Source organism: Symsagittifera roscoffensis, chromosome 5 (genome assembly GCF_963678635.1).
Source record: "Symsagittifera roscoffensis chromosome 5, txSymRosc1.1, whole genome shotgun sequence".
NCBI classification, from domain to species: Eukaryota; Metazoa; Xenacoelomorpha; order Acoela; family Convolutidae; genus Symsagittifera; species Symsagittifera roscoffensis.
In genome coordinates this window covers 31,695,119-31,708,526 of record NC_087066.1, presented here as the reverse complement: position 1 = coordinate 31,708,526, position 13,408 = coordinate 31,695,119, and the positions used below count along the sequence as shown (strand labels likewise).

Sequence of the window (13,408 nt, the reverse complement as noted above, 5' to 3'; positions counted from 1 at the left end):
CATAGAGTTACTAGTAATAGACAAATAAATATGCAACTGCTACTTCACCAAGCATGTTTATTTGTTCTATCCAATCAATTTACCAGGGGGCTATGATTCTCTGAAGAGATGAGCTATAATGAGAAAGGCCTAAAAAGATTGAAACGCCGACAAATCAAGCAAATGCGTAGCTTCTAATAAATACTTTTATGGCAATTTTTTTTAGCAATAGTGTTCGCTTTAAGCAAATTATTCAATAAAAAAATGCTTGTTTTTTAATTTTGTTTTCACACCATTTTCTCATGCCAAAAGTGTCAACAATTGTTTTCAAAACACACAAGCAGCTTTAGTTAAGTGAAAGTTCCCCTTACTGAACAAAACACTGCCAAATACTTGGCATTAGCTATATATTTGGGTTAATTAAGTTTAAGAAAAATTTTGAATTTTCGTGTGATTGCCCAATAAATTTTTAGATTACCTAGCAAAATGTTATATGGGACTGAAAATGTCCTGAAATGTGGTCAAAGCAAAATTTTTCCAAATAAAAGCCAAAACTAGTTTGTAAGACTTTTGCCTGATGTTGCCTTAAAATTTGGCGGTATTGGCAGATTTGCCATTTAGTTGAATTCTGCCTGTGCAAACTTTTGACCACTATCATAATAAATTATTTGTAAATTATAAAAAAAATTAAATAAAAAAGTAATCCATCAATTTTAAACAAATTTCCATGTAACTATGAGTTTTCACGCATCCTTCAGATTTGAAAAGTTCCATCCAAACAATTGAAATATACCTGCAATTTTCCCGGATTAAGTTCGATTGCTCGGTTCACAATTTTTGCAACTCAAGCCGAGTTCTAATGAAGAAGTACTAATGACTTATCAACAATCTTGTCTCAATGTCACCTAAAAAAACCAAACTTGCATACAAAACTTGCTCAAAAATGGCAGATTGCTATTTAAAAATTTTTTTCTGTCCGAACATTTTCCAATTCTCTGTAATTAGTAGTAGAAAATTGAAACAGACAGAAACATTTTAAAAAAGCAATATGCCAGTTTTGGCCAATTTTTGCATGCAAATTTGAACTGTTATGCCCTTGAGTCATAATTTTTTTCTGAAAAACAGCTGATGCATGCAAAAGTTTCTTTCTCGAAATAGATTATTTGCTCTTTTTAATTATTTCTGACTGTCTGATGTTTTTGTACCTCTCTAAAGAAAGTTGCAAAAAGTTTGGACAGACAAAAATCATTAAAAAAAGCAATTGTAAAATTTGTATTGTTTTGTTTGCATTCAACTTTGTTTTCAGGCAACGGTGAGACACAAACTCGGACTGAAAAATTAGTGTTCGTTCAAAATAGGTCAATTGCACTTTTCAATCAATTTTGTCCTAACTTTTTGCTACTAATTACGTAATACTGCATATTTCTCATTTTGACGACAGACACAGATTTGCACTGATTTTTTTTTACGTAAGAGGTTTAAAATAATCTTTTAAACAGCACAATTTTTTTCTGATTAAGATGATCAAGGTCATCGATATTGCCAAATACTTGGCAATATTCATGCCAACTACAATTTCAAATCTAAATACTCTACAAAAAAGTTCTTAAATCAATTTTGAAAATTGAATAATTAGCAGCGCGTAGATTTGGAAAACTAGATATGTAAAATTTTTGCTCTGCCTCTAAACGTGTTACAGCTTTTGAGTTTTAAATTCCATGTAAATTGTAATTTAATCAGTTGTAAATCAATATATAAAAATTAGCTACTGTATTTTAGCCAAAAAACATTTGAATTGCATAATTAATTTAAGCTCCCTCGATAAAAAAAGAAAAATCAAGATTTCTGCAAGATTCTTTCCTAATCATATTCTGCCATTGCCTTTCAACTTTTTTCAGTCCAAAAATATACATTTCGATAAAAAAAATTCACATATTTCGTTTTACTATTGAAAAAATGTACAGCTTTTATACCAACATGAAAATGCCAATCGTTTTCATCAACTGCTGCAAATTTTCTTAGTGAACTGTACAAAATCTCAGCTCCTAAAAGAATTTTCCTGATTCAATTGTTTGGTATACGGAAAGTGTTATTGTAAATAGAGCAATTTATCAAGTAGTACAGAAAAAGTGAAAGTTGAAACCAGTTGCTTCTATTTTTATCATAGGAAAAAAGTTGACAGTTTAAAATGAAACTTATCCGAATGAAACAAGAACAGCCGGTTGCTGTGCAAATAGCACAGAATTCTCCGACCATTTTCTTAAAACACTACAGAAAATATATTTCTTAATCAGTTTCAAAATTTCGTGCCTGGTGTAAAAACCTGAACGAAAGACAAGTTTTTTACGAACTTTTGATTTTCATAGTTAAATAGGCATAATGGAAATCAGCTTTCTTCAAAACGTGACTAATATAAAAATTTAGAAAGAAAAAACTTGGCAGAAATGTTTTTGAACTTTTGAAGTTTTTTAATCCAAAGATGGCGCTAAAAACAATTGAACTGATGCCTTATTTACTAAAATAAGCCTGCTCGCCCGCTTTTCTAGCTCGACAATAAGCGAAACATCAAAAATTTCAAACCGGTTTTTCTCGAAACTCAGAAAAATTTTGGAAATTTTCTTATATCTTTTGAATCAGGACTAAAAAAGAGCTTAACATGATATATTAATCAAACTAGCCCAATGATTATTTGTAGTAACTGATTTTGTAGAAATGAACAGAAAAAATTTTATCATATCCATTCATTAAGTGAACGCAAGAAAAAGTTTTGATTCATTCACGTTTGTTTCTAAATGAAATTTATTTCAGCTTCAAAGCTTTTATATAATTATCTCACTTTGTCCCAAGTTTGTGTCTTTTCAGCAGGAATTTATGGTTTTTAGCTGCCTATAATCAAAAAATTTCAAAACCCATATCGAATAGCCAATGATATACTCTACGTCAAAATAAAAAATTTTCATAAATCCTAAAGATTTCAGTTTTTTTTTCTATTTCAAAACAATATCGGTTAATTTGATACACATGCTTATCGAAAATTAAACAGATTAAGCTTTGCAAAAACTTTCAAAAAACAGGAAGCAAAAGATAACGCATGCTAAAGCTAATGCTTTGTTTTAAAAATAAACAATATTCCATCACGAATATTTAAAAAATTTTTAACAAAAACCTTAAACCCGACAAAATGACTATTTAAGCAAAAAGAAGTTTTGAAAATTAGTTTAAGACTCAATTTAAACATCTTTGGTTTAATGAAAAAATAATACCTTGAAGCATTAAGAGTTTAAAGTTTTTTATAAGAGTCATCTTATAAATGCAACCGACTTAAGAAACCACAGTTATTAAGCATCTTTGCTGCTCGAGTGAAAAACTTGATCTTAAGAATACTAGACTACATTTTCGTTTGAACTACAGTTGTAAAAATGTACTTTGCTCAAAAATTCAAAAAGTTTTTGAAAGTGAATAATAGGAAAATAAATACAGTGAAATTAAATAAATAATTGAACTTTAATTTATCCATTTAAAACAAAAATGGAAACCTAATGAGCAACAAATTTGATCATGAAAAAAACAAGTTTATCTCAAGAAAAAACAACCTGAGTTAGTGAAAAACACTACTTTCTTATCCTTCATAAAAAATTTTACGGTGCTTCTTAAGTGGATGAACATTTAAATGGAAAATTACTCTCCGACGGTCTATTTTTTTATATATGTAATCATTTGCGAAAATTGTTTTTGAAATCATATAAGGCAGAGTTAGTGTGTTTTAAGCAAACATCAGTTCTTTTTTCATACTCTCAGTCGCAACAATACTTCTATTTTTTATGATACCATTACCAGAAACAATTTTTAAATTAAAAACAAAAACAGCCGGTTCGAGTGAGAGCCAAAAACCAGCTCCGAATTTTCAGATCGTAGGTACAAGTCTAGGTTTTTAAAAAAGCTATTTTGTTTGGGTGTTTAATTAGGTATCAACATGCAAGCTTGAAGTGAATTTAGCTAAAATATAGTAAAACGTGTAGGTTATATAGATAGATAATTCATCCTCTCCCTCAATTCACCCAATTCTCTGCGTAAATTAGTCTAAAATTTTGATGTAGATGAAATTAGGCAAAAACCAACCTCCGCTAATGTCTCTTCAGAAAATTTTTTAACCTGGCCGCAAGAGCATGAAGAAGAACAAATTCTTTAAAAAAGCGTCAAAGAATTTTTACTGGCTTCTGAGAAGCAGTTAACAGAACCCATTATCAGCAGACATCATTAGCGATGAACATGAATGTGGGAAGAAAATTTTTGGACACAGAAGCGAAGTTGCATTTCGCATACACAAGCAAAAATATGACCGATAACACTTCTGGGAAAAACTGAATGAGTAAAACTTTGAGTCTACCAAATTGTTTAGGTGACGCACGGCAATTATGAGTCTACATAAGTGCTAAGTGACGTACCCAAATATGATGTATTAGCAGCACCAGTCATTTTGAAAAAAAAATCCAACTAACATGCCTCAATTTATAGAGCAGGCGCTTTTTAACTAGTATGCGAAAAAGATCATTAAAAAAAGTTCCGAACTTGCCCAGGTTCGAACCCTCTTTATTTTGCTGCCGGTCTCCTTCCCTACTTCTAAGCAAGAGATTCATGATACTTTGAAGCTAAAATGCTAAAAAAATTTACGGTGCTTCTTAAGAGGATGAACTTAAAGTCAAAAATTACTCTCCGACGGTCTATTAATTTTGTATTAGTAATCTTTCGCAAAAATTGTTTTTAAAATTATATAAGGAAGAGTTCTATTTTTTCAAACAAAAATCAATTGTTTTTTCATACTCTCAGTCCCCACAATACTTCTATTTCTTATGATACATTACAGAAATAACTTTTTTAAATTAAAAACAAAAACAGACGGTTCCAGTGAGGGCCAAAAGAAAAGATCAGAACTTTCCGATCATCGGTTTAAAAAAACATATTTTATTTGGGTGTTCAATTAGGTATCAACATGCGAGCCTGAAGTGAAATTAGCTAAAACATAGCAAAACGTGTAGGTTATATGGATAGATAAATCATTTTCTCCCTCAATTCACCTAATTCTCTGCGTAAAATAGTCCAAAAATCTGATTTACATAAAATTGGGCAAAAAAACACCCTCCGCCAATGTTCTTTTCACAAAATTTCTTAACGTGACCCCAAGAGCATGAAAAAGAACAATTTATTTAAAAAAGCGTCAAAGTCTTTTTACTAGCTCCTGAGAAGCAGTTAAAAGAATCCATTATCAGCAGAATGCATTTACGACAAACATAAATGCGGGAAAAAAGGCAATTTTGGACACAGAGGCGAAGTTACACTTTGCATACACAAGCAAAAATAGGACTGATAAAGCTACTGGGAAAAATTGAATGAGTAAATCTTTGAGTCTACAAAATTTTTTAAGTGACGCACGCCAATTATGACGCATTAGCAGTACAAATCATCTTGAAAAAAATCCCAACTAACATGCTTCAATTTATAGAGCGGGCGCATTTAACTAGTATACGAAAAAGATCATTAAAAAATTCCGACCCTGCCCGAGTTCGAGCACTCTTATTTTCTCGGTCTCCTTCCCTACTTCCACGCTACATATCCATGATTCCTCCTTTCCTACTTCTTCCCCGCGGTATTCTTCCCTACTTCTACGCTACAGATTCATAATACCTTAAAGCTAAAGTGCTATTTGTAATACAATAGTCTGCATTAATATCATTAGCATTGGCTGCACTTGATAGTTGGTTATTGATCAAAATGAACACTTTCAAAATGAACACTTTTTGTCGCAACAACATTTGCGTCGCAACAAAACTTGCGACTTAGGTTGGAAAAAAAAGAGAGTTCATACTATAACACAATCTTTGCTTGTGTAAATATACTTCGAGACTCAGATCTTTCTGAACTGACTCAACTTTTTTTTCAAATCCCTTCGTTCGCATCGGCCAGTCAAAGTATGTTGAGATTAAAACAAAACCACAGAGTTCTTATCATATTTATCCAATTTAAAAAATGTTTTATCGAAAATCGAAAAATCTAACATTAATGAGCTCAAAAATCAATAACTTATGCAAAAGTACTTCAAAATACTCGAACTGCTTTTTCTCAGGGTTAGAAAAAATATATGATCGATCATGAAACAACAGCAAAAAACCAAAACAATTATTTCTTTCTTTCGTGACGATTGTAATTTGTTTGGAAATTTCAAACGGAAAAAATCGCCGAGTACCCATACACCTCCATAAAAAACGCGAATTAATGCTCTGAATTTTCGATGAAGCTGCATTTCGCAACAGTGTATAATAGAAATCAATAATTTTCAAAACACGCTTCGATAGAAAATCAGCGTTGGTAAAAAAAACTTCCTTAAATACTGAAATCGAGTCACCTACTCCTTGGATTAAGAGCCATACCTTGTGTAGGAAACGAAGTTCAATTTGCAAAAATTATTTGAGCGCTTTGGAACTTGGATTAGTTAGAAGTGCTCAACTCAAGCGCGCTTATACGTTGAGACAAATGTGAACGGACTCTATATCACTACACTTGCAAATAATAAGAAATGAAAAAAAAAACATTTCTTGAGATATTTATATGTATTTTTAATTTCTGTAATTTCTCATCTGTTTACAGTTAAATGCAAGGACTCAGAACATAAATACTGACCTGTTTTTGGAGAAACTGAATTTTCGAATTTCAAAAAATGGGCTTAAAGCTCCTTGAATTTCCATAACAACTTGATTGACACTTTTTTGTTAAACTTAACCCAATTTGAGAAAATTTGATCAATGGCTAATTTTTTCGTCCGCTGGAAAGTTTGAAAGTTAAAATCCATTTTCAAATCTAGAAGACAATCACGTTTTTCGTTACCTTTACAATTTTCCCATTTGATATTGGATTTTGTCTTCATGTAAACAAAGGAAATTGACTTAATTTTAAAAAAAATCAAAAGTCAAACCGCAAAAAAAAATAAATTTGGGCATGAAAAAATTTGAGTGTCGACTAGGAAATGATTATGAACAATTTTTGAGGCTTACTAAAACAAGAAAAAAGATGTTTAAACCAAGACCTGTAAAGGAAAAGAGCTCTATAAGTGTCTCGACAATGTTCATTAGCATTTGAAAAGATTTTGATGAAAAATAGATAGCAACAAAAAACAAAGGTAATTTATCATGTTTTATATCAAGATTATTTCAGATAAGAGTATACTAGAATCTATCCCATAGCAAACAAGAGTAAAATCATCTAAAACATTTGTGTCAGTCATTGTTGCGTGTGTTCATTTGAAGCATTTTATTTACCAGATTACACTTATCTTATCAATTTTCAGCCAAAATGGAGTTAGAACGCAATGAAAGCCGTACACTGTAAAAAATGATTGGGTAAACTTATCCGACAAGTTATCGCGTGATGCAAAAATTGTGTAAAACACATAACTTTTCAGTATATCGAATGCTTTCACACGATAAAAAATAACCGTGTGCCGCAAAATTTAATGTTGCAAAAAAACTACTTGATTCGTAGTCATGGGTTTCTATCAAATTGATATTTGAAAGTTGAATCTAAAATGATATTTAGTGCCATTTTGAAGACTTAGAAACGTTTTCCAGCGAGATTAGAAGTCAAACTTTTCAAACCTTACTTATTTAAACCTATCACTCACTTTATTTTTTATGACTTTAATATACTCATCATCATTACTCTTTCGTTGTTGCTTCAAAAAAAAACAGGGCAAAGGCTTGAGGACTAAATTGTGCAAAAGCTCCTTCAATTAATCGCTTCACATGCAAGATTGAAACTCATCTGTCCCAGCTCAATAGGTCTCAAACGCCCAATTTTGCACTCAAATTAAAACGCGCTGCTTCCTTTGTTCATGGTGCCCATTTATTGATATAACCAAAATCATCAAGTTTTCAGTCGTGGCAATAAAACATTCCTTGATTTTTCGCAATTTTGAAAGACATAGCGATGCTTGTTTTGTTTGGTAATGGAACGCAAATTTGTTCATGATGTTTTGAAAAGCTTCATTTTTGATGTTGGGCTTTGTTCCGCAAAAAACGTGTTTTTGTGGGTTCATCATTGATACTGTTCTTTCTATACAGTTTCTTCCCGTTTATAAGGACACCTGGAGCTCATTGCAGCCATCTCGTTGGGTTCAATTCACCCTTATTCTTCGAATCTACTAAGATAGGGATCGAACCAGGAACAAATTGGCGCTGAGGTGATTTTGACCTTATGAACTTTTCATGGGCATGAGGTTTGCAATAGCCGCTCCGAAAGGAACACAGTCCTGAAAAACAATTGGAGCAAAATTTTTGTTCGGGAAGAATTGTGATGTATTTTTATGCAATAGGGCTAAAAAAAAAATTCAACTTAGTTTAGGGTTGTGTTGTCATTGCGCAATACGGCATCGATATCAATGGACCTGTTTTTCTGAAATTAGTTAGCATTTTCAAGTATAATAATGAACTCCATTTCGCTGGTAGTAAGCTTATTGCGTCTGAGTATGATTGCCTATCACAATCTTATCTTGTGCAATTTGGTTCTGAACTCAAAATAGTAAAGTATTCCGAATTGTTTGATTATCAATGTTAATCTACTCATAAATGTTTTCACACAAAACGTATAAGTTTGCACACCGTTCTACGCAATAAACTTACCTATAATTTTGCAAGTTGCGTCTAAATTAATCGAGACAAGGCAGTAAATGTTAGGCAGTATAAAATTAAGTACAAATATGTTGTATTTACCTTTGTGAAATCATGTAAGTATCTGGAAAACTGGTTTTTGATCGAAGGAAGTGAAAAGAGGCTCCATAAGAAACACCGAAGGAAACTAAATTTTTCGGCAAATCACCGTTCACTAAAACAAAAATCAATTACGAGTTTATAGCCAATTTGGTCAGTAACCAACTTAGGGTCAACAAACAAACGCTATCTTTGCGTCCGTTATTGCCAGTCGAATTTGAATAGGAAACATAAAACTGGAGTTATGATGCTGACAGTTTTTTTGCCCATATTAGTCTGTAATTGTCACTAAAAGAATTGTTATCTTGGCATTCGTTTTTTAATAATTTATTTTCCCCAGAACAAATTATGCTCATTTTGTACGATAGAGACACCCATGGCGGGCTGCTTATTCGATGATTCGTCTAACCAGCTTCTATTGGACGGCTTGCTGCTCAAATGCCTTAAAACATTGAATCTTGTCTGTTTTTTTATGACATACACGGCGAATTGAATTCTTAATATTGATAAGATTTATTCTAGTTCATTTTAAAAAGTCTTTATGCTGTGATGGCTTTCTCCGGTCGTGCTGGTTGCTTGATGAGTCATATAACTGGCTTCGTTCAGGCATGCTTTTTCAATTATTTCAATTTTAGGAATTCATTTATTTTTTATCACGGTCATGGTTAATCTGAAGCTGGAAAATCAAAGCTTGTTTTGTTCTGTTCTTTTAGCTGAAGATAATCCGAAGAATCATGTTGGTGCTTGTTTATGTGCTACGAGGGCTCTTTTTTGGCTTCGCGTGCTCTATAAGTCGCCTCACTGGCTTCCTTCGGCCATGTTTTGCCAATCGAGGGCTTTCACGAAACACCGAAAATTTTGTCTGTTTTGTTTTGTATTAACAGTGATTTTAATGCTACATCTTAACGCTTCTTATATTTTTTCCCTTTTCAAATTATGTGTGCTCAACCATTTAAAATCATGTGCCGACGCGAAAAATCGTGTACATTCACACGATTTATCGGTGCAAAAAGGACACACAATTTTGCAACAATTCACATGATTTTTCGTGTATATTTGCATGATTTGTGTCGTTTGTTTTTTACGATAAATCAAGTACTTTTTACACGAAAACTTGAAAATTATCGTGTAAAAATTACATGAGTAATCGTACGAAAAAAAGAATCATTTTACACGATAAATCGCGTAATTTTCACACGAAAAATATCAGTTTTTCGTGTATTAGTTACACGAAAAATTTCCGGTTTTGTGTGAAAAGCACACGCTTTATTGTGTAAACCATACGACACAAATCGTGCAAATTTACACGAAATCATATGAATGGCTACAAAATCGTGTGAATGTATACGATTTTTCGTGTCTTAGCACACGACACATTATAGAGAGTAGTTTCAATTCGTGGTCATTGAAACACAAAATTCATTAAACAATCGAAACCAAGTACACATCCATAAATCAGCAGCTGAGAAATTATTTCACAGAAACAAGACTTCCGGGTAATGCAAACCTCGAAAATAATTCAGTTTACTTGCAGTTTTCATAACCAAAACAGTTTCACTATGGCTGAAAATACGGATTATGCGGATATTGCTGCATATTGAAGGCGGGGTTTGGGTTATATCCGGTCATCATTGGCGGCGTGTTTGATGAACGCTGGAGCCGATGTCCAGAAGCATGAGCTGCAGCCATCATTGCCATAATCTGAGGTGGTGGCAACGAATTATGACTTGGTTGGGTATTTATGTCAGTTAGCATTGGAATTGTTTGGTTGGATGAATGATGTTGCAAGTTCTGCATGGCCGATGCATTCGGATACCTGAAGCATGTCAACCTCCTCATAAGGACTATAACTCAAGCGCTACTAATGAGTCACGCCTATACCTTACTTAAACGTCAATCCATTTATAGATAAAGGTCAACTTTTTTAAAAAAATATTTAAAACGCAACTTTATCAGAAGGACTAATATCGTTATCTTGGCATAATAACCAGAACTATAAAATGCAAAAAAAAAGAAACACTTAATGAAACGTAAGCTAAAAGTATGATAGTTGGGTCCCAGAATTTTTATGAACACTTCAAAAACACAAGTAAACAAATGCAAACCATGTTTTCGGTCATTTTAAGGTCTAAACTTTCTTCTTCAGGGACCCATCTAGATTTAAGGGACCCAACTATCAAACTTATTGTCTTGCCAACTATCGTACCTTTTAAAGTAATAATATCCAGTTCATAAAAACATTAAGTACGAGATTTCATGAGATTGAGTATAATTTGTTGATGTATATTGAAAGACTAACTGCCTGAAATTGCCGTGCTGAGGAAATTGTGGAGTAGCAAAATGAGGCTGTTGAAGGCCATAGAACTGCTGCGGAGGCGGCAAGGTCATCTGATGCTGCTGGAATATTGGATGCCTTGGCTGATTTTGGGTCACGAGACCGGTTGACAACACCCCCAAAAGCCTCTGTTGACTGGCTATGACAAACAAATTAACTCAAGACATCACTGGAAATTGTGTCCACACACTGCGCTGGATGCGGCGTTGGTCGATGGTCAAAGAAATAATATTCGACAGTTTCACCAGCTTTTTCAACAAACCAGAGGTGCGATCGCTAATGAATGAACCGCTAAACCGCTTATCCTAACTTCGTTGAGTTACCGCGAAATATTTTGGCTAAACGCAATCGACATTTAATTTTTTAAACTTAGCCAACAGACAGTTCTAAAAACATCGATGAACTCAGAAAAAGAAAAAAACTTTTTGAAATTATATTTTTTCAATTGTCGATACATGACGCAAAAGCTCTTTCAATTTCAAGAATCTTTTATATTTATCAAGAAATTTTGGTGAGTTCTTTTTTAAAATGACCACATTTGAGAAGACTATGAAAAGAAAAAAAATTATTCCACAAAGAAATCTAATAATGAGATTCTACGTTCAAAACTACTACTTTTGACTTTCTCCTGAAAAAAACAAAGAAAACGGCAAGACCTCAATCAGTATTTCCACATTACATTTGCAAATGTTCGCAATTTACCATACTTTTTCCAAGAACACTTGTCTCCATTTGTAACGCTAACTAACACTAATCACTAACAATCGTTGCTAATACTGTCGCTATAGCTTTCGCAGTCACATCTCTGCCATAGGCCGCCTCTATTGTTCTATTAAAGAGTATCTCAGACCTTGTTCAATTTACGCATTAATGTTTGCTGCTAACTAAAATAGTAAAATCTCTACTTCTTCATCCTGATATCATTTCTCTTTTCAAAGGGGGGCTTCTTTCATATGGTTGGCGAATAACGGCTAAACCGCATAAGGCATGAATGTTAACAAGAACTGGTTACCAAGTCACGCGATAAATCTTTAGGCTTCTTTAACAGTTAATCCACTCTGTAACTGGCATTAAAATTAGCTGGATTCTGAAATTGGATGACATTCGAAACATTGCCAACTGACAGTTGGAACAGAGCAATGAATGCAAGGAAACAAAAAACAACTGAGTTAATTTTTTATAATTTCAACTTCGGAATTTGAAAGAAAAAATATATGCCCCTAACAATTTGAATTTCGCGAACAATTTATGAAAAAGTGCTCTTTTGATAAAAATTAACACAGGGTGAGAAAACTGGATTAATGAGTAATATTTTTCATTCTGCTGTGGAAATCTGATAACTTAAATCCATTTTCGAAATTAAAAGTAGATTACGTTTTTCACGACCTTTACACTTTCACTGTTCGATAGCGGAGTTCACCTTCCTTTTAACAAGGAAATGAGGTAAAATTAAATCACTTTAAAGTCAAGCGAAAAGACAAAGTTGATCGTGAATAAAATTAAGGCCTATATGAGAGTACTCATGACAATCATTTGATTTATTAATCTGGTCAATCAAGGGCAAAAAAATCGCACACACAAAATTAATTGAAACAGTCAACAGAAAGTTGGAAAAGAGTCAAAGAACGCAACGAAACAGAAAAAATTATCGTGTTCTTTTTTTAGAAAAAGCTTCAACTTTCGAGCAAAACTAAAAATTTGAATATCAAATTAGCAACGGAACAACACTTACGAAGCAGAAACAACGCCGACAATTAGCAGACATCAGTTGAGCCGAATAAAAAATTGATTTTATAAAAAAAAGTTTCAAATCAACCCCTGAAACTAAAATTAACAACACTTTCAACTAAAATGAGAATTGCTTACAGCAAAAAAAATAGAAATATGACAGTTAAGCCGACAAACTTGGACGAGACAAACGAAGTCCGACATAACAATTTTTATCGAAAAATTTCAATTTCATACATACTGAAAAAAACAAGGACAGTCCGGGATTAGAACCCCAGACCGTTGCGCCTTAGGGTGCAAAGGCGACCAGCTTACCTCTTGGACAACTAGGAACGAGCCTGGAAGTTGCTAAAGTTCAATAATAAAGCAAGCAAAAAAACCAACTCAGATTTGTAAGAAAACTGGTTGATGGGGAAAAAAGTAAAGTATCTGATTACAAGATACTTGCTCTCGCATGACTCTATATCAATAGCAGGGGCGGATCTAGGATTTTCTCTTGAGGGCAGATCTTCAAAAAATGTCGACCTTTTTTTTCTTAAGCACTAAAAAGACGCTGTTTTGGCCAAATTTTCTGCGCCGCAGGAAAATTATAAAATCAGGTCAAAAAAAC

At 33.0% G+C, this 13,408-nt stretch overlaps 2 protein-coding genes across 2 annotated transcripts in view; one reads left to right on the top strand and one right to left on the bottom strand.

Moving 5' to 3' along the window:
* LOC134845485 (acylamino-acid-releasing enzyme-like) overlaps window positions 1–13,408 on the top strand; it is a 284,730-nt gene that overhangs the window by 166,037 nt on the left and 105,285 nt on the right. The window lies entirely within an intron of this gene.
* The window catches only part of LOC134845487 (uncharacterized), a 288,095-nt gene continuing 284,798 nt past the window's right edge, over window positions 10,112–13,408 (bottom strand). The window contains exons 5-6 of the mRNA XM_063862384.1: window positions 11,035–11,209; window positions 10,112–10,551 (exon numbers count right to left, since the gene is read on the bottom strand). Coding sequence (XP_063718454.1) covers window positions 10,293–10,551; window positions 11,035–11,209 — 434 coding nt within the window. The 3' untranslated portion in view covers window positions 10,112–10,292. The remainder of the gene's footprint in view (window positions 10,552–11,034; window positions 11,210–13,408) is intronic.